At 37.6% G+C, this 23,859-nt stretch overlaps 1 protein-coding gene across 1 annotated transcript in view; it reads left to right on the forward strand.

Moving 5' to 3' along the window:
* Window positions 1-23,859, forward strand: part of EFHC2 (EF-hand domain containing 2) — a gene marked incomplete at its 5' end in the record, with an annotated part of 271,873 nt that overhangs the window by 151,104 nt on the left and 96,910 nt on the right. Inside the window, 2 exon segments of the mRNA XM_081043040.1 lie at window positions 2,515-2,645; window positions 4,032-4,114. Of these exon segments, the coding sequence (XP_080899166.1) occupies window positions 2,515-2,645; window positions 4,032-4,114 (214 nt within the window).

Raw genomic sequence — 23,859 nt, forward strand, 5'->3', positions numbered from 1 at the left:
GAACTCAAAGAGTTTTTTCATTTGAAATAAGATGGCAGATGGGTAGTGTTACTAAAAGTACTATTACGGCAATGCTGTTCAATGAAAAAAACATATTGATAAAATCTTGATTTTAAGTGTGGACCAGTTTGGTATACAAACATGTCTATTTGAGAGTCATTGCCTAATATTGAAAAATCTATCTAGAAACTGTTTTAAAAATCTGCCTGTAGGAAATAATATTTATATGCAGAGAGAGAGAGAGAGAGAACGAGAACCAGTTCTGTTTTATTTATATATAAAATGTTCAGGGGTAAGTTGCTAAGATCGGTCTCTGTGTATACCACATCATCTGTGTCAGTTTGGGTCCTCTGAAGCAGATGCCAAGACAGAATTAGACGTGTAACAAATGTATTGGAAGAAACGCATATAAAGGATAAAGGCAGAGGGAGCAGGAGTAGGTGGGGAGACAAGAGATGCAGGTTTGACCCCTGAGAAAGGAGAAGGAAGGAAGGAAGATGGGGGATGAAGAGCCTCAGATACAGCATAGCTCTGAGAAAGTCGCGGCCAGGCTGATGGGGAGCCCAGAGCAAAGACTGCCCATAAGAGAAGTCCCATGTCAGGCAGAATGGCCCAGTCCTCGTGCTCCTGCCCTGCTATCATTGTTCAGAGCAGTCTGAGGAGAGTGGCCTCAGTAGGAATACTGCACTGATCCTGAAGGTACAGCAGCTGAGCGCTGTCAGCTAATAATGCTCTTCTCTGCTCAGTCTCTCTGACACTCCAGGACTGCCTCACCATCTCTCATTTGCAGTGTTAGAAATTCAGGTTATTGTAAAACCATGAACTGATATCTCTTCAAAAGCACTGAAGTCAGGTGAGAGGCTCAATAACAGGGTAATTAGATTTCTGGAGCCCATTATGCTTGTCGGGGAAACCTGACTCCACATTTGAGACACCTTAGACATGTAACTTCCCTGAGCTTCACCTTCCTCATCTTTGAAATGGGAGTAACAACAGTGCCTCTTTCATAGATTTGCTATGAAGATTAGATGAGATAATATGTGTGAAGTGCTCATCTCTATGTGGCCCATAGCAAGCTCAGTCATTGTCCAATTTGCAAAAGCTATTATACATTAGGGCTTGATTTTCAAACACAGGGTAAACCTATACCTTCATATAAAATACAGTTGACCCTCGAACAACATGGCAGTTAGGTGCACTGACTCCCCTACACAGTCAAAAATCTGAGTATAACTTTTGGCTCCCCAAGAACTTAACTACTAATAGCCTACTGTTGACCAGAAGCCTTACCGATCGATAACATAAACAGTCAATAAACACGTTTTGTATGTTATATGTATTATATACTATATTCTTACAATAAAATAAGCTACAGAAAAGAAAATATTAAGAAAATCATAAGGAAGAGAAAATACATTTACAGTATTTATTGAAAAAAATTCACATATAAGTGGAGCCCTGCAGTTGAAACCAGTGTTCTTCAAGGGTCCACTACACACACACACACACACACACACACACTTTTTTTTAATTTTTTAAATTTACTTTTCAATAACAGTTGACATACAATAATAAATATATATTTTTTAAGCTATAAAGGGCTTTTCTCCTTTCAAAAGGTAAAAGAAGGGTAAGGCATTACCTGGTATCAGCATCCCAAGTGAAAACTGCATTATTTTAAAACTGCCATTAACAAGGACATTCTAAGTAGCGAAAGATTAATATACTCTGAGGAGTCTTTTGAAAAGAGCTAAGAGATCCTATCATGGAAATAGATTAAAGGAAATGCAAAAAAGGGAAGGAATGGGGGGCCTGCAGTAGGTGCCAAACCCACTGGTGGAAGAAAAGGAGCTTTATACTAAGTTAGCATCAGAGTTTTTATTTTCCTATGTAGTGTTCTCATTTTTTAGCTCTTAGCTGTAATTATTTACAACCTTATGCTTTATTTGATTGAATAAAGAATATTCTTACAGTGTCAAAAACCAAATCACAGAGTAGAAGACAGAAACTGGAGAGTTCATGGGGAGTGAATGTAAGAGGATTGTAGTGTGTGTGTACCTTTGACATCCAGCCTTGCTCTGCTAGGTGTATCACAAGGTGGCCAACACTTCCAGGGGTCCGCTCTAAAGATCTGGAGAAAATGGGAGTTCACTCATCCAATTTCGAATCCCCATTCTGTCCATTAGGGTCTCCTAGCATACAGCACCAGTAAGGGTTACAGGGAGGAAGCTGCTGTGGTGGGAGCATGAATTGTTTTTTGATTCCTGTGGTCTGCTGTCCCTTAAGCTCATTTCTTTCTGATCTGGGCCTATGCTAATGTTACTCTTTGTCCTAAAGCTTTAACTGAAGAGATGCAAATTTAGTTTTGTCTTCTCTGTGGTGATCTCTATGGAAAGACATGCCCCACTAACTTCAGATTCACAGTGTGAAGTCTTTTTCCTGGCCACCAGAAAGATGGGGCTCCCTATGCCTCAGGCATTTTTAAATATCTTTCCTTTCTTTTTCCCCTTCCAGTTTCCTCTGAGCAAACTCGAACTTGCCCTAGAAAAGCTGAAAGAAAAAATACCAAAATCCGGAGACATCAGGCAGGTATTTAGGGCTGCTGACTCTGGGTTCATGAAGAAGATGGATTATAATACATTCAGGTAAGCCACATTCTGCTCACAATAATCTGTTTTCCTCTCAAGATTGTTCAAATATCAGAAAAAGCAGTTCCTTCCCTAGTGCTTCCTAATTAATGCTACATACTTTTTATTAGAAATTGCCATTTCTTTGCTTTCATATTACTTTGTAGTCCAGTTTTGCCCATTTTTAGTACATCTTGTACATTTTCTTAGTAAAGAAGTTAATAGGTGAGAACAGAGAGACAAACGTGTAGAAAGACAGTTGGTCACATTGTCTTGTGAATCATGGTGTTGAAGGATCGGGAATGCTGGCAAGGGTGCATCTGAATGAGAAATGCAGGAAAAACTGCAGCTAGGAACACCCCTCCAAAATCTGGGCAATCCTTAGGAATGTGATCCAGTTGGAAAAGATAGTGGAAGCTTAGTATACTGAGTATTAGCGAAAGGTGGTATGTATGAGTGTGTATGTGTATGCTCACACACATCTGTGTATTTCTATAAGAATATAGAAATCAAGGGAAAATATATGATAGTAGTTAAAATAGCATAAGAAGTCATGAGCAATAAATATTTTCTCTAAGGTAAAGCTGAATTCTGGGACGGTCCAGTGAGTGGCTGACCTAGGCAAATTTCCAAACAGCGGAAACACAGGGAAATTCAAATTCAGGGTCTAGTACAATTGTGAGGCTTCTCTTAGCCTGAAAACAAAGTGAATGGAGCCTTCAGGAGAATATAAATTAAATCATAGATGGAGGACAAAGGGGACTTTCTCTTTAGGCTGAGAATTCTGGCTCCTGAAAACAATAGTGGCTAAAAGCTATATTGGAAACTTGGCTTGATGCAGTCCAGATACGGGCTGAGAAATGAGGAAGTGAGCCCAGGAGAGGGTGGCAGGGAAGGCTTCAACTTTGTGCCTGAAGTTACCTATTGCGTCAATGCTTGGTGACCTGAGCCCATCATTAGGCCCAAAGTGTCCCAAAGCTCATTTGTTGTTTTAACAAAGCTCTTTTGTTTTTCCAAAATATTCTTTTGAGAGAAGCAGTCAGAGGATATATTTCTATTGTTTAGAATTCCCAACCTTCTGGGATTAATAAGAATTTATAGTTCATTGTTATTGTTCATAGTAGTACACATGTTCATGGTCTTTTGAAAAATAAATGGAGACAGAGTAAAGAACAAAGACAATTGCTCAAGCCACAGACTAATGTCAAGCAGTAGAGGAGAAAACAAATTTCCACCAGAAATGAGGGAAAGGTTTTGTTTTATTATTTTGTGTCCTTTTATGAAAGCATCCATTCTCCCAACACTCTAGCAAAGTCTATTGGAAACACTTTAGAGAGTTTATGGGGCTTTGGGGGAAGCACTTAGGCCAAGCAGGAGATCCAAGAAAGAAAAGTTTCTCCACAGATGGAGGCCTGACCCTGACTGTGGATGGAATAAAGGACCACTACACTGTGATTGGAGGATGGTCCCAAGACACTACATGCTCGGTAAGAAGTAACTCCTGATCTTTAGGCCCTCTCCTGGCCAGAAATCCCTTAAGATGAAAATCAGATCAGGTCATGACTGTCTTGAAAAACCATTCAGTGGCTTGCTGTTGTCCTTACAGGAAGATCCAAATATTTTACTGCAGCTGGCAGGGCCTCGAGTGTTGCTACTCTCTGTTTACATTTCCAGTGTCATCACTTCTTTTTCTCTAGCCCTGTTCTCTGGCCTTGCTGGCTGTCACTCAGTTTCTCGAACACATCAAGCTCTATTTCCAGCCTCTAAGCCTGTGCAAACATAGTACCCTCTGTTTGGAATGTCCACACCACCGTCCTCTGATGGCAGAGTTTAGGACTCATCTTAAATGTCACTTCCTCAGATGGACTTATTTTCTGACTATCCTACCTAAAGTAGATCACTCACTTATTCTTCGTCCCTTGTTTATATTTTTCGTAGCACAACTTACAGTTTACTTAGATATCTGTACTTGGTGTGTGTGCTTGTGTGCGTCTTATCCTATTAGAATGTGAGCTTTCTGAGGGCAGGGACCTTGATGGCCCTGTTCACTGCCCTATCCTTTGTTACCCTGCTAAAGGTCTGGCTGCTCGCCGCATGAAAGCCAAAATTCAAGAGACAAGGTTGGTGGAAAGAAAAGAAGATTTATTCAAAATGCAAGCACCTGGGGAGGATGGTAGACTCTTGTCCAAAGACCATCACCCCCCCACCCCCCCCCAGTATGGCCCAAAGGTTTTATAGGCCTGTAAGGAGAGGCAGAACAAAGGAAAAGGGGCTGGGGTGGGGAGGTGGTCTTGGCGTGGAGTAAAGAGTCACTGAAAATGTGCTTCTCAGAGGCTGGTTTGTTTCAGGGATAAGAGTGTATCTTAGGCAGATGTAAAAACTTTTTTCAAGTCAGTGTCCTGGAAGTTTCCTTGAGGAAAAGAGTCATTGAGCCTGGTATGCATACAGTCTAGAGTAAACAATCACGGAAACTGGCATGCATGGTAAATGTATAGTAAACAGAGTCATTAAGGTTTGGCGGGGGTGGCTGGGTGGGAGTGGGGGGGGGGCTGAGAAAGGGAAGCAGAGAAAAAAAATTTCAAAAAGTCCCAAGCTAAACTACACCGTTAAATCGAATTACACTAGAGGTTTAAATCTCAAGATAGAAGATACAGTGTCACCCTTACAAGTACTTATCATAGTTCCTAAGCGGAATAATGACCTACTAGAATTACTCTTAAGGGGTTCTAGTTTGGAGGTGGTGGCATTGTCTCCAGATGAGAGTGTAGACCAGAAGTCAAGTCGTCCCACTCTATATAACGTGCTATGTGGCGGACACTGTGCCTTCTGTTGTTGGCCCACAACTGTGGGTCCCTAGTTCATGGTCTTCAACCCTCTCTTTTGCTCCTCAGGCTCTTTCCTGGGCAAAGGCAAAGGAACTACATAGCTAGTTGTTATCACACCACACCTTTTAATTCTGTGCTTGGCACTTTTACTAACTAATATGTTTCTTTTATTTATATGAGTATGTATTTGTGTATATTCTGGCTCTTCTCACCAGAATGTAATCTCCCTCAGGGCAGGGACCTTCTCTTGTTTTCCGCTCTATCCTTAATCACTTTTCACAGTGCCTGGCTAATAGTAGGGTGTTAATAAATATTTGTTAAGTGGCTACATTTTATCCAGCCCTTACTGCTCTGGCTGTCAGCTGAAGGCTGAGTTAACCGTATTAGATCCTCAAGCTTGGACCTTTCTCTTGAACTATAGACCTGGAGATATGAATGCCTCCGAGACATCTCTCCCTTGGATGTCCTGTAGGCATCCCAAAATAACTTCCTCTAAATTGACCTCATTTTCTTCTCCCATAAAGTTGCAGCTGGGGACTGTCTTGGTAGAGGCCACCATACTTGTGCCCAGTGCCTGGACCAGGGTTTGCCTTGTCTCTCACCTCTCCCCTATCATGACCTCTCCCAACCTCTTGAAATTGCACTTCTTAAACTGCTTTTGTTCCATCCCCAGCTTCACGTTTGCTCTTCAGCTTTTCATCACTGTTCACTTGGACTCTCTTGAGAGCTACATAACTGATCTCCTTTTCTTAATTCTCATATTCCTAAGTTTTGCCAGAGCAACCTTCCTAAAATCTGATCATGTCATTTCTTTGCTCTAAACCCTGCATCAGCTCTTTATTATCTTCAGGGCAAATCCCACTGGTCATGATCTGACCCTTGCCTATACCCCTCTCTTTATTTCCATCTCACTAGAAAATTACTTTTGTAGGAGTCACCATTTATAGAACACTTACATTGGACCAGACATCATGCTAAGTGCTTTTCATCTACTATCCATTGGTAGCCCCTATTGAGTTATTTGTTTACTTCTCTGCCTCCACAATTGGCTCCTGCCAAGTACAATAGATGTTTGTTGAATAATTTAATGAGTGGTCCTATTTCTCAAGGAACATTCAGTCTACAGCAAACAAGTAAATAATTGATTACCTTGCACCGGGGAAGGGCAGTCTGTCTCTTACTGTAGGAGAGTCAGGGATAGCTAGACCTCACTCACCCTTACAAGCCAAGTGATTTGGGCAACTCACTTCACCTATGTGAACCTTACTCTTTTGTCTATAAGGCCTGCTCCAGGCAGTGATATTCTAAAACTCTTAAAATGTAGCTTTATATATACACTTGTAAGATGTCCCCTTTTCAAATCCGTAAATTGAGATAGAGTAGTCAAGTAGGCAGAGGCAGGATTGTCGCATAAGTCTCTGGGCTCCACTTCTGTGGCCCTGATTCTTTCCTCTGCTTACATACCTGGTACTGTCAGTATTCACTTGGGGACCCAGAACCTAGACCTGCTGCTCTGGCCAGTGGTCCAAGCCTCAGGCATTTTTTTCCCTTAGAGATTTGCACTTCTTCTAAGGGAAATCTTCTGGGTGGTAGCTAATAAACTATCTCTGCATAAGGTGCCAGGGTTGATAATGGACTAATGTATGGCCCTTCTTGAGATATTTGCCTCAAAATGGAGGAATGCAGGGATGGGAAAAAGAGGCAGTATGGGGAGGGAATGTTTCTCTTCTGCCTTGTGTGGGTCACTAGTTCTCTGGGACCCGTTTTTCATGGTCTGTCAGATTGGCCTATGAGAGCTGCTGCTTGTTTTCAAAGAGTGCAGAGAGCCTTTCTCAGAGCCTCGAATACCTGAAGGGCAGATTTCAGCAGGGAGCCGGGCAGGGAATAGGCTTGGCAGGGCTAGTGTTTCGTGCATTTGGGAACATGGGCAGGGTGAGGCTTCCCAGTCTGGACCCTGGACTCTGAACCACAGGCGGCAGCAGCAACAGCAAGGACCTTGTGCCAGGAAAGATGTGGCCAGTCCCTCTCTCAGGCCACCACCCCGAGCCTTGATCTACTCATCAGAGATGGCACCCGCCCCTTGTAGCCTGTGTTTATTTTGGTTTTCTGTGTGCTCACCTCTTCTCCCCACCTGGGTGGAGCTCTCAGAGGGCAGGGCCTATGCCCAGTTCTCCCTTGTGTCTTTTCCAGATACTTCCAGTACCGTGTCTCGGGCCTCAGTGAATGTAATAAATGGTTAGAGTTCTTCCTCCGACCCCCATTATCATCTGCAGGGTCAGGAGATTTCCTGTGAACATCCACATAATAAATTCCTAAGATGTAGAGCCTCGAAAAAATTTTCTTTCTTGTAAAACCAAAATTATTCCTGAAGGAAGTAGTATAATATAAATAGATCCGATTTTGGACTGCAAACCTGAATCCAAATTTCAGCTCTGCCTTTGTCAGCTTGGTGACTTTGAGTAAGTTGCTCAACAGTGTTTTCACCTGTAAAATGAGGGCAATGATACAGACTATGTACAGTGATTGTGATGAATAAATTTGATAATGGATGTAAAGTTCTTATTTTCGCACACTGTAGTCCATAGGGGGTACTAGAAAATTAAACCCCTTTATCAATAATTGAAACTTGGTGTCACAGAAAATAATAGTAGGAATCTGTGTTCTGTTTTTGGTATTTCAATTAGTTATATATTTACCCATGATGAGGTCATTGAAAACACTTTAATAAATGAGGTTGGAAGAAACTCTTTAAAAACTTGGAGGCCATGAAAGTAGAAAGTAAACATCAATATTGGTGGACTAAGGTTGGGAAACATTAATATAATCCACCCTATTACTGTCCTTTGCCCCAAGGAAGAAGATTATAAATTTAGTGCTTAGAACATTGTAATGATCTCATCCTGATTTATCTAGGACAATTATCTCTTCTTTTATGTGGTTTTGCTCTATCTTTATTTGAACAACTCTGTGTACATTATTATTGGTGTTTTTATTGTAAGCTGTCTAATATCTTGTAAGGAAGCCGCTAGTCTGTGAATCTATATGAACAAAAGCAAAGACAAATTCCAAAAGCACTCAAACATCTATGTTATTGAGAACCAAATAGACACTTTGATAGTGTTCATAGCATGTCTTTGAGATGGGAGCCTCAGCATACATTTTTGAAAACAGCATTTTGAACCTTCCTAAAAGCCTTAAATATAAATAATGTGATGTCATAAAAAGAATGCTGGCCTGGAAATCAAAAACACTGAGATCTTTGATTTGATTCTGTCACTACTTGATGGTGTTTGTATTGGTGAGGGCTTAGTTTTAAAAAGCAGAATCCTCTCTGGCTAGTTAAGCAGAAAAGGAGTTTATTAAAAGGATCCTGGGTGGTTCACAATATCTTTGGAGAAATAAGCCTGAGGCTAAATTCTAGGAACAGTGCCCAGAACTGGGCTGTAGAACTTGTCTGATGAGAAAATGGCCTCTGTTACCACTGCACCACCCATGACTCATTACTACATTCACTGTGCTGCCAAGAATTCGATTTTACTACAGCCATCAGTACCACCACTTTTGGCAACCTTGCATCCTTTGCCACCCCAGAAAGCTGGACTTCTCTGACACCAAATGTGGCCCACACCTAACTGTTTTTGTCTGTTAATCCCTTTCAACTCAAAGCCTTATGTAAGCTTCCCTGATTGGTGGAGCCTGCATCACCTGCATATTTCCAGCTGCAAGGAAGGCTGGGAAATTGAGCTCTGACTTCCATGTTGGGGTGACAAGGAACATAATATTTGCCTTTCCCCAATATATAAAGGTAATTTAAAAGGTACCCTTTTAATTTGCCATGATAGCAAATCCAAGCCAAGTAGGGAACATAAAATGTTAACATCAGGGACTAAACTCCTTGTTTGTAACCAAACCAAGCAAATCACTTGCCTAGTTTTAGCACTTTGCAAATACTGTTCTGACCACCAAGCAGCTAAACAAAATACAAAGCCCTCCCCTACACTCTGCTACTTTTGCAAACTCTGACACACCTTTCTGAGTTTAAATTGCCTTAAATGAAGGTATTGGATTAGATTCAAGTTCCTAGATTGAAGGCTGGCAGTTGTATTTGGTTTGGCTTTTGTTTAATGTTTTTAAATTTAGGAGTTTAAACGTAAAACTCTATATATCCGGTGCCTCTTGAAAAGTAGAAATCGGGCGTATATTTCCCCGTGGTATCAACCAGTTGCCAGTGAGTGGCAGTTGCCCAACTCAGAGCCTACTTATTTTCTGTATCTCTTCCCAGTCTCTACAATTCCTTATTGTCCTATACCCTTTCCCAGTTATTTTACCTATATACTCTAGTAGGTACTTGATTAGGTAACCCTTGGACTAGATCATTATAAGGTCCCTTCCAGCTATAAAATCCCATTATTTTCTTACCCTAGGTATAGTGGAAATAGGCATTTAGGAATCACTGTTTAAAGAACCCAAAATAGAACTGAAGACTGATTTTTAAATCAGAACCCGAATATGACTGTGTATCTAAAAACCCAAAAGACTCCATTTAAAAATAGTTAGAAGTATTAAGAATATTCAGGAAAGTAGCTAAATACAAGAAAACTACATAAATTGGAGAAAAGGGAATGCTAGTGCACTGTTGGTGGGATTGCAGATTAGTGCAGCCACTATGGAAAACAGTATGGAGGTATCTCAGGAATCTGAAAATGGAACTACCCTACGATCCAGTAATTCCACTCCTAGGCATCTACCCGGAGAAATCCAAAACTACAATTCAAAAATCAGTATGCACTCCTATGTTTATTGCAGCACTTTACACAATAGCCAAGATATGGAAACAACCGAAATGCCCATCGGTAGATGACTGGATTAAGAAGCTGTGGTACATTTATACAATGGAGTATTACGCAGCCATAAAGAAGAAAGAAATCTTATCATTTGCAACAACATGGATGGATCTAGAGAACATTATGTTAAGTGAAATAAGTCAGAAAGAGAAAGACAAGTACCATATGATCTCACTTATATGCGGAATCTAAAGAAAAGAATATGTGAATGAACTAATCAGAAACAGTTTTGGGGACACAAAGAAAAAACCGAGAGTTGTTACATGGGCGGGGGGGGGGTTGGGGATTAGGGGAAAGGTGAAGGGATCAGGAAGCAGCTGATAACCACAAGATGGCCTCAGGGTTTTTTGAAAATTAATTTGGGGGACGTATTCAATAATTTTGTAAAGATTTTGTTGGGTATCCAATGGACATGCATCCTATTTGGGAGACCACCTCAGGGATCCTGTGGATGCCTGATCATGGCATTGTACACCAGAAGCTAAACATTAATGAATGCCAACTATAATTTTATATATATAATGTGATGGCTCGGTGCGAGGTCGGAGGGATAGTGGATGGGGGCGGGGGGTTCACAGTGTGAGGGATATAAATGATGAACGTCTAAGTATTACCTTGTCTTGTACACCTGAAACTAATAAATTAAAAAAAAATTAAAAAAATAAAAAAATAATAATAAAAATAAAAATAACTAGAAAAAAAACTACATAAAAAGCAATAGTTTTACTTTATACCAGTAATAACCAGTTAGAAAGTGTTATGTAGTGGGGGATACTATTCACTATAGCAACAAAAATAAATACCTGGGAATAAATTGGACAAGAAATGTGTAAGACTAAAATGAATAAAATTTCAAAACTTTATTATATCTCTGAGTGGGAAGACATTATTGTAAAAATTCTCATCTGTCCAAATTAGATTTGAAACAATTTCTATCAAAATTACAATGTGGGTTTTGTTGTTGTTATATTTGGTTTTGTTTTGTGGATTTAGAGAAAGAGAAATTGGCTCATTGATTATGAGGTTCCTTAAGAAAAATAAGGGATTAAGAAATGTTGAAAAAGAAGAATATTAAAGTCTAGTTACTAGAATTTACATAGTTTATAGATATTTTAAAACATCAAAATGTACTAGTAGAGGAACAGACTAAAATATTAGTGAACTAGAGTATAAAGTCCATAAAAGACCCATGTTTATGGACTTTAAGGTACATAGAACTTTTCAAATCAGTGGTGAAAGAATGGGTTATTAATAAAGGTTTTGGTGGCAATTGATTGGGAAACATTTAATATATTTGTATTTTGTGGTAGAGCACAGTTTCCAAAAACTATAAAGGAAAAGTTCACTATATTGATTACAAGAAAATGGTATATTTCTCTATAGCAAAGATACTATAAACAGACTTAAAGACAAAGGATAGACAGAGAGAATATATTTACAACCAGTATAAGAACCAGGGGATTACCATTAAAGATTTATGAAAAACTTTAAAATCAACAGACAAAAATGGGTTAAGAACACGGATAGACAATTCTCAGAAGAAATATAAATAGCCTTTAAATCTATGAAAAGAAGGCCAGTAATGGTGCAAGTTGAAACAACAATGAAATAAAGTTTTCATGGGATATTATGTTGGCAACATTTTAATTTTTTAATTTTGTTAATTGGGGAATATTGGGGAACAGTGCGTTTTTTCCAGGACCCATCAGCTCCATGTCATGTTGTTGTTTTCAGTCTAGTTATGGGGGGTGTGGTTCAGTTCCAAGTCAAGTTGTTGTTTTCAATCTAGTTGTGGAGGGCACAGCTCAGCTCCAGGTCAAGTCGTTGTTTTCAGTTCATTTGTGGAGGGCACAGCTCACTGGCCCATGTGGGAATCGAACTGGCGACCTTGGTGTTACGAGCACTGCCCTCTAACCCACTGAGCCAACAGGCTACCCACTTGCAGTTCAGCTCCAAGTTCAAGCCGTTGTCTCTCACTGGCCCATGTGGGAATCCAGCAACCTTGGTGTTATGAGCACTGTGCTCCAACCACTGAGTCAACCGGCCACCCTGGCAACATTTAAAAAGAATAATATAATGGACTGCAGGTGAGCATGTGGGACAACAGATATTCTCATTTTCTATTGGTGGGAATTTAAATTGGTTCAGCATTTTGGAGGGCAATTGTTAGTATCATGTATAATGTTTAGACTCCTTTGCCTAGTAATTGCACTTTTAGAAACTTTTTATTTAGAAAAATTTTGATAAGTGGATTATAATGGATGTGTGTGTGCACAATATTTATTGCAACAAACTTTGTAATAGAAAAAATTTGGAAAAATCAAATACCCAACAATAGGGGAATAGTTAAGATACATTCTACTCTAGTAGTTTAAGACAGTACTGTTCAGCCATGAGAAAGAATGAGATAGACCAAATATGCATACCTGAAAAAATATTCAATGTATTGGCTAAGTAATGCTGCAGTTACAATTAACCCCCATATCTCAGGGAGTTAAATCAACAAAGGATTATTTCTGGCCTGCTCTATATCCATTGTTGTCGGAGGGAATTTTGTTCATAGTAGCCACTCAGCGACCGAAGCTGACAGAACAGCCACTACTTTGAATGTAGGGATCACTGTATCAGAGAAAGAAGAGACCTTTGGAGGGTCGAGCCCAACAAATTCTTAGCTAGGAAGAAATACGTATCATTTACACTCTTAATTCATTGATGAGTACTAGTCACATGGCACCATCCATCTGTTCAGAAGAAAGAGGGAAACCAGATGTTGGTGAATAGCACTGATGGCTACCATATATATGTCATGCTGTTTTGTAGATAAAGCAAAATTTTGAAGTCTGTATAATATGATCTGATTTATGCCAAAAATCTAAAGGTTATGTGCGCATGTATATTTATATAAATATTTTAAGGATTGTATATCCTTTGAAGAAATCCTAGCAGGCTACACACCAGGCTGTTAATAGAGTATGTCTCAATCTTTTATTTTTTTTTTAACAATGAAGGAATTGTTTTAAAAAATAAAAAAGATAAAAACAAATAAAACCCACACAAATAAAACCAAAAAGCCTGGGCCAAGAACACTGAACATTTTTTATTTCTTGCTTCAGTCTCCAGAAAGAGCTAATGGCAAATGCTGGCAGAATGTTTTGAGCAAAAGTCAAGCGTCTCAGAATCATAGAGCAGGGTATAAGTTGTTTCACTTGAAGTGCTACTCTGATTATTGATTAGAGTCAAATAATTTCAGTGTGCTTATTAAAATTCTTATGTTATGGGCCAGAATATCTTAATGTTACAAAATTCTAGAGCTTTAAAATTAAATTTTGGGATGGAATAGTTTTTATAACTTTCATATTCTTACCAGATTAGCAGCAAAGTCTTACCCATCCATTCTCCCCCAACATTTTATGAAAAATTTAAAACATTCAGAAAATTTGAAAGAATTGAACAGTGAACACCCATATACCCACCACTTAGAATGTATTATTAACATTTTACTATATATGAAGGGACAGACAATTAAGTTCACAAACTTTCCACTGTGTAAGCGCATGGTGGGAAGTTCCCGAACTTAATTGTCTGACCTGTAGGCATATCTTGGAGATATGCGGGTTCGGTTCCAGATCACTGCAATAAAGCGAATCACAATAAAGGGACTCACATGAATTTTTTGTTTTTTGTGCATATAAAAGTTATGCTTCAGGTGTATAGCACAGTGGTCAGGCATCTACACAGTCTATGAAGTGATCCCACTGATAAATAACAGCTATATACAATGTCAGAGGGGTAGTAGATTGGGTGGGGGGGTTATCACTTTGTGAGGGGTGTAAATATCTATTACATTGCTTTGTACACCTGAAACTGATAAAAACAGTTATACTATATTGTAGTCTACTTGTGCAATAGCATTATGTCTAAAAAAAGCAATGTATATACCTTAATTTAAAAATACCTTGCTAAAAAATGTTATCCATCATCTGTGCCTTCAGAGTAATCTTTTTGCTGGTAGAGGAAGGTTCTTTCCTTGATGTTGATGGCTGCTGACTAGGCTGGTGGTTGCTGAAGTTTGGGATGGCTGTGGCAATTTCTTAAAATAAGACAACAGTGAAGTTTGCTGTATCAGTTGACTTCCTTTCACAAATGATTTTTCTGTAGCATGTGATGCTCTTTGATAGCATTTTACCCACAGTAAATCTTCTCTCAAAATTGGAGTCAGTCTACTCAAACTGCCGCTGCTTTATCAACTAAGTTTTGTAATATTCTAAATCCTTTGCTGCTTCACCGTGCACTTTTATGGTATGGAGATGGTTTCTTCCTGAACCAACTTCTGCTAACTTCAAACTTTTCTTCTGCAGCTTCCTCACCTCTCTCAGCCTTCATGGAATTAAAGAGAGTTAGGGTCTTGCTCTGGATTAGTCTTTAGCTTAGGGGAATGTTGTGGCTGGTTTGATTTTCTATCCAGACCACTAAAACTTTCTCCATATCAGCAGTAAGGCTGTTTTGCTTTTTCATCACCCGTGTGTTCACTGGAGTAGCACTTTTAATTTCCTTCAAGAACTTTTCTTTTCCATTCATAAATGAGCTGTTTGGTACAAGAGGTCTAGCATTTGGCCTGTCTTGGCTTTTGACATGCCTACCTCACTAAGTTTAATCGTTTCTAGCTTTTGATTTAAAGTGAGAGACGTGTGACTCTTCCTTTCACTTGAACACATAGAGGCCATCGTGGGATTATTAATTGGCCTGATTTCAGTAGTGTTGTGTATCCTGAAATAGGGAGGCCCAAAGAGAGGGATAGAGATGGAGGGAATGCCAGCTGGTCAGTGGAGCAGTCAGAACACACACAACATTTATTAAGTTCGTCATCTTATATGGGTGTAGTTTATGGTGCCCCCAAATAATTACAATAGTAACATCAAAGATCACTAATCACAGATCATCACAATAAATAGTAATGAAAAAGTTTGAAATATTCTGAGAATTACCAAAATGTGACAGAGACACGACGTGAGCAAATTCTTTTGGAAAAATGGTTCCAATAAACTTGCTTGATTCAGGGTTGCCACAAACCTTCAATTTGGGAGAACCACAATATATCGCCAAAGTGCAGTAAATCGAAGCATAATAAAATGAGGTATGCCTCTATTTGCTTTATCAGGCATCTCTCCATTCATACATCCCTCCATCCATCCATTAATAGATCTTAACCTTGGTGCATTTCAAAGAAAATCAGTCATCAGTTATTTCCCTCTAAATTCAGCATGCTTACCATTTATTTAGTTTTTTTTCTTTTGATGGAAGATTTATATTCAATAAAATGTACAAACCTTAAGTATCATTTGCTGAGTTTTGACAAATACATACACCTGTGCAACCCAAACCCCTATTAAATCATAGAACATTATCATCACCCCAGAAAGTTCCCTTACACCCCATCCCAGTCAGTCCTGGCTCACATTTCCCATTCAGTAAGTGACCACTGTTCTAATTTTTTTCACTGTAGATGGTTTTTTCCTGTTCTAGAATTTCATATAAATGGAATTATACAGCATGTACCCTTTTGTGGATTCGCTTATTCAGTGTGACTTTGAGATTCATTCATATTGTTTATTGTATCAGTAATTCCATTTTGCTGAGTAGTAGTCCATTATGTGAATATACCATCATTTGTTTATTCTTTCCCTTGCTGATGGATACCTGGGTTAGTTCCAGTTTGGGGGCTAATATAAATAAACCTATTCAGGACATTCTTGTACAAATCTTTTTGTGAACATAAATTTTTCTTTCTCTTGGTTACATACCCATGAATGGATTTGCTAGAATATAGGTATGTTTTTAGTTTTATAAGAAACTGCCAAAGCTTTTCCCAACGTGGTTGTACCAGTTTACATTCCCCCTAACAAGGTACAAGGATTATAATCGCTTCACAGCCTTACCAGTGTTTGGTATTGTTAGACTTTTTAATTTATGCCATCTGGTAGATATGTAGTAGAGTCTGTCTCATTGTAGTTTAATTTACATTTTCCCATGTTCAGCACTTTTTAAAATGCGCTTATTGGCTATTTGTGTGTGTGTGTGTGTGTGTGTGTGTGTGTGTGTAGTGTCTTTTCAAATCTTTTTCCAGTTTTTATTCTCTGTTTGCAGTTGTATTATTGAGTTGTAGTTCTTCATACTTTCTGGATACTAGGCATTTGACAGATACATGTTTTGCGAATATTTTTCTCTCGTCTATGACTTTCCTATTCACTCTCTCAGTGGTGTCCTTTGATGAGTACTGTATACATTTTACATTTTGATGAAGTCCACGTTGTCAGTCTTTTATTTTATGGTTATTGCTTTCTGTAATCTGTTTAAGATATTTTTGGCTACCTCCAAGTCACCAAGATACTCTGTTTTCCTTTAAAAGCTTTATGATTTACCTTTCGCTTTTAAGTCTGATTCATCTCAAATTTTGTATATGCTGTGAGATAAGCATGAAGGTTTATTTTACTTAAATTCTTAAAATGCTTATTAGAAATTCTATTATGGCCCAGAATATTTTATATTAAAGTAAAAAAATTCCAGATATTTAAAATATAACTATGAAATGGAAGAGTTTTTTTAAATTTTCAAATTCTTATTAAATTAGTGACAATGTCTTACCCATTTGTTTTCTTTTTCTCCTTTTGCCTATTAAAATTGCAAAATTTCCCTTGCAAAAGAAGCTCAAATGTTGATTTTTAAAAATATTTTCTTCTTATAGTTTTCAACAATATCCTCATGTATTACATTTCCACTTCTTGAGAATCAAAGTATCCTCACTAAATTGATATCCCAGTTAACTGAGGAATGCTACATACCAATGATCGTAACTGAAGGAAACTATATACTACACACATATGGGAGATTATTTTTTTCAAAGATAGCCACAGTAGTATCTTCCATCCTCCATGTTCACAGTGTGATCATGACACTTTCCCCTGAGAGGTGAGGTCTATGTCATTTTCCCTTGAATCTTGAGTGGCCTTGTGATTCACTTGTAATTAGAATGTGACAAAAGTTATGCTGTGTGACTTATGAGGACAGGTCAGAAAAGATAATGTAGCTTCTGCATTGTCTACTGTGACACTTGCTTTTGGAGCCCCGAGCTACTATGTAAGAAGTCCTACCACCTTGTGGCTGTCATGCTATGAAGAAGTCCAGGCTTTATGGAGAAACCATGTGTAGGTGGTAATTCAGTTGATAGCCTGAACTGAGATCTCGGCTAACGGTCCTTGCTGTGCACTGGAAAGACACCTTCACATAACTTAAGACATCAGTTACATAATCTTCTAAATTGAAACTCCAGGTGTTCTTCTGTACCCTGTCTGAATTCCTGACCCACAGAATCAATGAACATAACAAAGTGGTTGTTTTAAGCTGTTATTTTTTAGGGTAATTTATTAAACAGCAATAATAACTGGAGTGACATGTACCAATACATTCCAGGGAATTAGAAGACTGAAAATATGTAGCCCTCAAACTACTATAAGTATTTAATTTTTAATTATTTGAGAGACAATTTGATATCCTTTTGTGCCTCAGAGTCATGGCTTCCCAGTTCTTTACTTGCAGAGGGGGAGAAAGCCTGTAGCACACCCTGGAAGTTGCTCTTGTGAAAAGATTTCCACATCTAATTAGAATGCAAAATATGCCCCCCCCCCAAAAAAAGAAAAAAGATTCTTTGTACTCATACCTTCCACCTGGAAAAATAGTAGTAAACTCTTCCCTTCCCCCTTAACTGAGGCAGGTGAGTTGGGGGCTTGCTTTTGTGAGTTTAGATATGTTTTCCATCAAAAGAAAATGTGGCCTCATTTTCCAGGACCACATTTTATTTTTTAAATTCTATTTTATTTTTAAAATTTCACACAAGATTCACTCTTCTTGGTATACAGTTCTATGATTGTGACAAATTATTAGAGTTGTGCAACCACCATCACAATAAAGATACAGAAGAGTTTTATCACCCCTACCTCACCCCCCCTCACCACCCACAAAAAAAGAAATATGCTTTCTCTTGAGTAAATACCTAGGAGTGGAATGTCTGGATCATATATAGGCATATGTTTATCTTTGTTAGAAACTACCAAACTTCTTTTTTAGAGGTTATTTACATTTTTGCTAGATTTTTCCCTATATACTTGATATTTTTGGTGCTATTACATATGTGTATATATATATATATATATATATATATATATATATATATATATGCTATTACATATGTATATATATATATGCTATTATTATGAACAAAATGCTGTGTCAGATCACTTAAGAATAAGAAAAATGAAAGTTTTTATTTACCTTCACTTATTCCATCTCTCATACTCTTTTTATGTAGATCCAAGTGTCTGACCCATACCCAATTTCCTTGTTTCTGAAGAAGTTCTTTTAACATTTCTTGCAAGGCAGGTCTCCTGGCAACAAATTCCCTCAATATTTGTTTGTCTGAGAAAGTCTTTATTTCTCCTTCACTTTTGAAGGATATAGAGTTCTAGGTTCATGGTTGTTGTTTTTTTCTCTCAACTCTTAAGTATTTCACATCACTCTCTTCTTGCTTGTATGTTTTCTGAGAAGTAGGATATAATTCTTAGTTTTGATCCTCTGTAGATAAGGAGTTTTTCTTCCTCTGGTCTCTTTCAACATTTTTTTCTTTATGTTTGATTTTTTTTTTTTTTTTTACAGTTTGAAATGATATGCCTAATTGTAGTTTTGTGGGGGCACTTATCCTGCCTGGTGTTCTCGGAACTTCCTAGATTTGTGGTTTGGTGTTTGACATTAATTTGGGGGAAATTCTGCCATTATTGCTTCACGTGTTTCTGCTGTTCCTGTTTTCTCTTTCTTCTTCTTCTGATATTCCCATGATACCTTTAGTAGTTGTCCCAAAGTTCTTGGATATTCTGTTCCATTTTTCAGTCTTTTTTTCTCTTTGCTTTTCAGTTTTGGATGTTTCTATTGACATATCCTCAAGAGCAGAGATTCTTTCCTCAGCTGTATACTAATGAGCCCATCACAGGCATTCTTCATTTTCTTTGCAGTTTTTTTGATTTCTAACATTTCTGTTTGATTCTGTCTCAGAATTTCCATCTCTTTGCTTATATTATCTATCAGTTTTTTTTTTTTTTTTTTAGTGGTACCACAATTTATTCAGCCATTTCTGTACGTGTACATTTTCATTTTCTTTTGCTGTCATTTCATTTTGGCCATTGATAACAATAGTGCAATAAACAGCTTTGTACATGTAAACAGTACTTTTAGTTTTATGAGACAGGTTCCCAAGAATAGGACTACTGGTATTTTAATTTTAATAGATTTTGCTGACAGTGTTCCAAAAAGGATAAAAGATTTTACTTTTCCTCCAGTTAAGAGTATCCTTTTCCCAATAACCTGGCTAACAAATACAGATATCTCTCTATTTCCTGATAGTCTGATAGGCTTAGAGTAATATGTAATTGTTATACCACTATAAAGCCAGCATCTCTTCATGTTTGTTGGCCATTTGGATTTGCTTTCCAATAAAATGTTTATTCACATCCTTTGCCTAGTGTTCAAATATTGTATAATAGAGGCATTAACCTTTTGTCTCATCTATTCTTTTTTTTTTAATTTAGCACTATTTTAATAATGGCAAATGTGACAATTTCTATAATTTTATTATATTTACATTCTAAGCCAAAACTTGTATTTCTTTTTATGCTCACAATGAATAAGTTTTTAAAAAATTAAAACTGGCAAACCCAAGTATGTATACATGGATTCTTGAATATTTCACACCTACCAGAGAAATACAACAAAGAACCTCTTTTGAAACTAACTCAAAGAAAGCAATTTTGCTTCTAAACCTTATAATATAAATACTATTTTAAATATTTTTTTAAATTAATTTATTTATTTATTAGTTTCAGGTGTACAAAACAGGGTAATACTTAGACGTTCATCATTTATATCTCTCATACTGTGAACCCCCCTCCCCCCATCCACTATCCCTCCGACCTCACACTGAACCATCACATTATATATATAAAATTATAGTTGGCATTCATTAATGTTTAGCTTCTGGTGTACAATGCCATGATCAGGTATCCACAGAATCCCTGAGGTGGTCTCCCAAATAGGACGCATGTCCATCGGATACCCAACAAAATCTTTACAACATTATAGAATACCTTCCCCAAATTAATTTTCAAAAAAACCCTGAGGCCATCTTGTGGTTACCAGCTGCTTCCAAATCCCTTCACCTTTCCCCTTATCCCCAACACCCTCCCACACACCCATCTAACCGCTCGGTTTTTTCTCTGCGTCCCCAAAACTGTCTCTGATTAGTTCATTCACATAGTCTTTTCCTTAGATTACATATATAAGTGAGATCATATGGTACTTGTCTTTCTCTTTCTGACTTATTTCACTTAACATAATGTTCTCTAGATCCATCCATGTTGTTGCAAATGATAAGATTTCTTTCTTCTTTATGGCTGCGTGATACTCCATTGTATAAATGTACCACAGCTTCTTAATCCAGTCATCTACCGATGGGCATTTTGGTTGTTTCCATATCTTGGCTATTGTGTAAAGTGCTGCAATAAACATAGGAGTGCATACAGATTTTTGAATTGTAGTTTTGGATTTCTCCGGGTAGATGCCTAGGAGTGGAATTACTGGATCATAGGGTAGTTCCATTTTCAGATTCCTGAGATACCTCCATACTGTTTTCCATAGTGGCTGCACTAATCTGCAGTCCCACCAACAGTGCACTAGCGTTCACTTTTCTCCACATCCGCGCCAGCATTTGTTGTTTGTTGATTTATTGATAATAGCCATTTTGACTGGAGTGAGGTGGTATCTCATTGTGGTTTTTATTTGCATTTCTCTGATGGTTAGTGAGGTTGAGCATTTCTTCATATGTCTTCTTGCCTTCTGTATGTCCTTTTTAGAGAAATGTCTCCCCAAGTCCTCTGCCCATTTTTTAATTGGGTTGTTTGTTTTTTTGGAGTTGAGTAAGTTTTTTATAGATTTGTGATATTAATCCCTTATCAGATATATCATTGGCAAATATCTTTTCCCATACAGTAGGATCCCTTTTTGTTTTATTGATGGTTTCCTTTGCTGTGAAAAAACTTTTTAGTTTGATGTAATCCCACATGTTTATTTTTTCTCTTACTTCGCTCGCGCGAGGGGATATATCAGTGAAAATCTTACTCCGGGTAATGTCCATGAAGTTTCTTCCTATATTTTCTTCTAGATATTTTATGGTTTCAGATCTTACATTTAAGTCTTTAAGCCATTTTGAATTTGTTTTTGTATATGGTGTAAGGAGGTGGTCCAGCTTCATTTTCTTGCATGTGTCTGTCCAGGTTTCCCAACACCACTTATTGAACAGACTGTCTTTACCCCATCATACATTCTTGCTTCCATTGTTGTAGATTAGATGGGCATATAGGCATGGATTTACTTCTGGACTCTCTATTCTGTTCCATTGATCTATGTGTCCATTTTTATGCCAGTAACATGCTGTTTTCATTACTGTAGCCTTGTAGTATAGTTTGAAATCAGGTATCGTTATACCTCCCACTTTGTTCTTATTTCTCAAGATTGCTGAGGCTATCCGGGGTCTTTTATGGTCCCATATAAATTTTAGGATATGTTCTATTTCTTTGAAAAATGTCGTTGGTAGTTTAATAGGAATTGCATTGAATATGTATATTGCCTTAGGCAGTATGGACATTTTAACTATATTAATTCTTCCTATCCATGAACATGGTATGTGTTTCCATCTCTTCATATCTTCTTTCATTTCTTTCTTCAGTGTCTTATACTTTTCTGAGTACAGATCTTTTACTTCTTTGGTTAAATTTATTCCCAGGTATTTTATAGTCTTTGGAGCAATTGTAAATGGGATTAATTTCGCCTTCTGATGTTTTATTATTGGTATATACAAATGCATTTGATTTCTGAATATTAATTTTGTATGCTGCTACTTTACTAAATTGATCTATCAGCCCTAATAGATTCTTGGTGGAGTCTTTAGGGTTCTCAACATATAATATCATATCATTTGCATATAATGACAATTTTACTTCCTTCTTACTAATTTGGGTGCCTTTTATTTCTTTTTCTTCTCTGATTGCTGAGGCTAGAACTTCCAGCACTATGTTGAATAGAAGTGGAGATAGTGGGCAACCTTGCCTTGTTCCTGATCTTAGGGGGAATGGTTTTAGCTTTTCCCCATTGAGTATGATGTTAGCTGTGGGTTTAATCATATATGGCCTTTACTATATTGAGATATGATCCCTCTATTCCCACTTTCTTAAGGATTTTTATCATAAATGGCTGCTGGATTTTATCAAATGCTTCTTCTGCATCTATTGATATGATCATGTAATTATTATTTTTCATTTTGTTAATGTGGTGTATCACATTAATTTATTTGTGGATGTTGAACCACCCTTGCGTACCAGGGATGAATCCGACTTGTTCATTGTGTATTATCTTTTTAATGTGTTGCTGAAATCTGTTTGCTAATATTTTTTTGAGGATTTTTGCATCTATGTTCATTAGAGATATCGGCCTGTAGTTTTCTTTTTTTGTGGTGTCTTTCTCTGATTTTTGGATCAGGGTGATAGTGGCTTTGTAAAAAGTGTTTGGGAGTCTTCCCTCCTTCTGGATTTTTTGGAAGAGCTTAAGGAGAATAGGTGATGATTCTTTTTTGAACGTTTCGTAAAATTCACCTGTAAAGCCATCTGGTCCAGGGCTTTTGTTTATTGGGAGATTGTTGATTACTGATTCAATTTCCCTGGTGGTAATCAGTCTATTCAGGTTTTCTGTTTCTTCTTGAATTAGCCGTGGAAGGTTCTATGCCTCTAGAAAATTGTCCATTTCTTCCAGATTGTCAAATTTCTTGGCATATACTTGCTAATAGTAATTTCTTAAAATTTTTTGCATTTCTTCGGTGTCTGTTGTTATTTCTCCTGTTTCATTTCTGATTTTATTAATTTAGGTCCTCTCTCTCTTTTTTTTAATGAGTCTGGCTAAAGTTTTTTCAATTTTGTTCATCTTTGCGAAGAACCAACTCTTGGATTTATTGATCTTTCGTATTGTTTTTCTGGTTTCTATTTCATTTATTTCCACTCTGATCTTTATTATCTCCTTCCTTGTGCTCCCTTTGGGCTTATTTTGCTGTTCTTTTTTCAGATCCCTTAAGTGTGAAGATAAACTGTTGATTAGTGATGTTTCTTGTTTCTTTAGATAGGCCTGCAGTGCTATGAATTTCCCTCTTAGGACTGCTTTCGTGCCATCCCATAGATTTTGAGTCGTCATGTTTTCATTTTCCTTTGTCTCAAGATATCTTTTGATTTCTTCCTTGATCTCCTGCTTGACCCATTCATTATTTAGTAATAAGTTGTTCAGCCTCCATGAATTGGTGTGTCTTCCAGTTTTTTTCCTGTAGTTCACCTGTAATTTCATAGCACTGTGGTCAGAGAAGACAATTGGTATGATTTCAATTTTCTTAAATTTATCAAGACTTGTTTTGTGGCCTAACATATG

The sequence above is a fragment of the Rhinolophus hipposideros genome, assembly GCF_964194185.1.
Source record: "Rhinolophus hipposideros genome assembly, chromosome: X".
NCBI classification, from domain to species: domain Eukaryota; kingdom Metazoa; phylum Chordata; class Mammalia; order Chiroptera; family Rhinolophidae; genus Rhinolophus; species Rhinolophus hipposideros.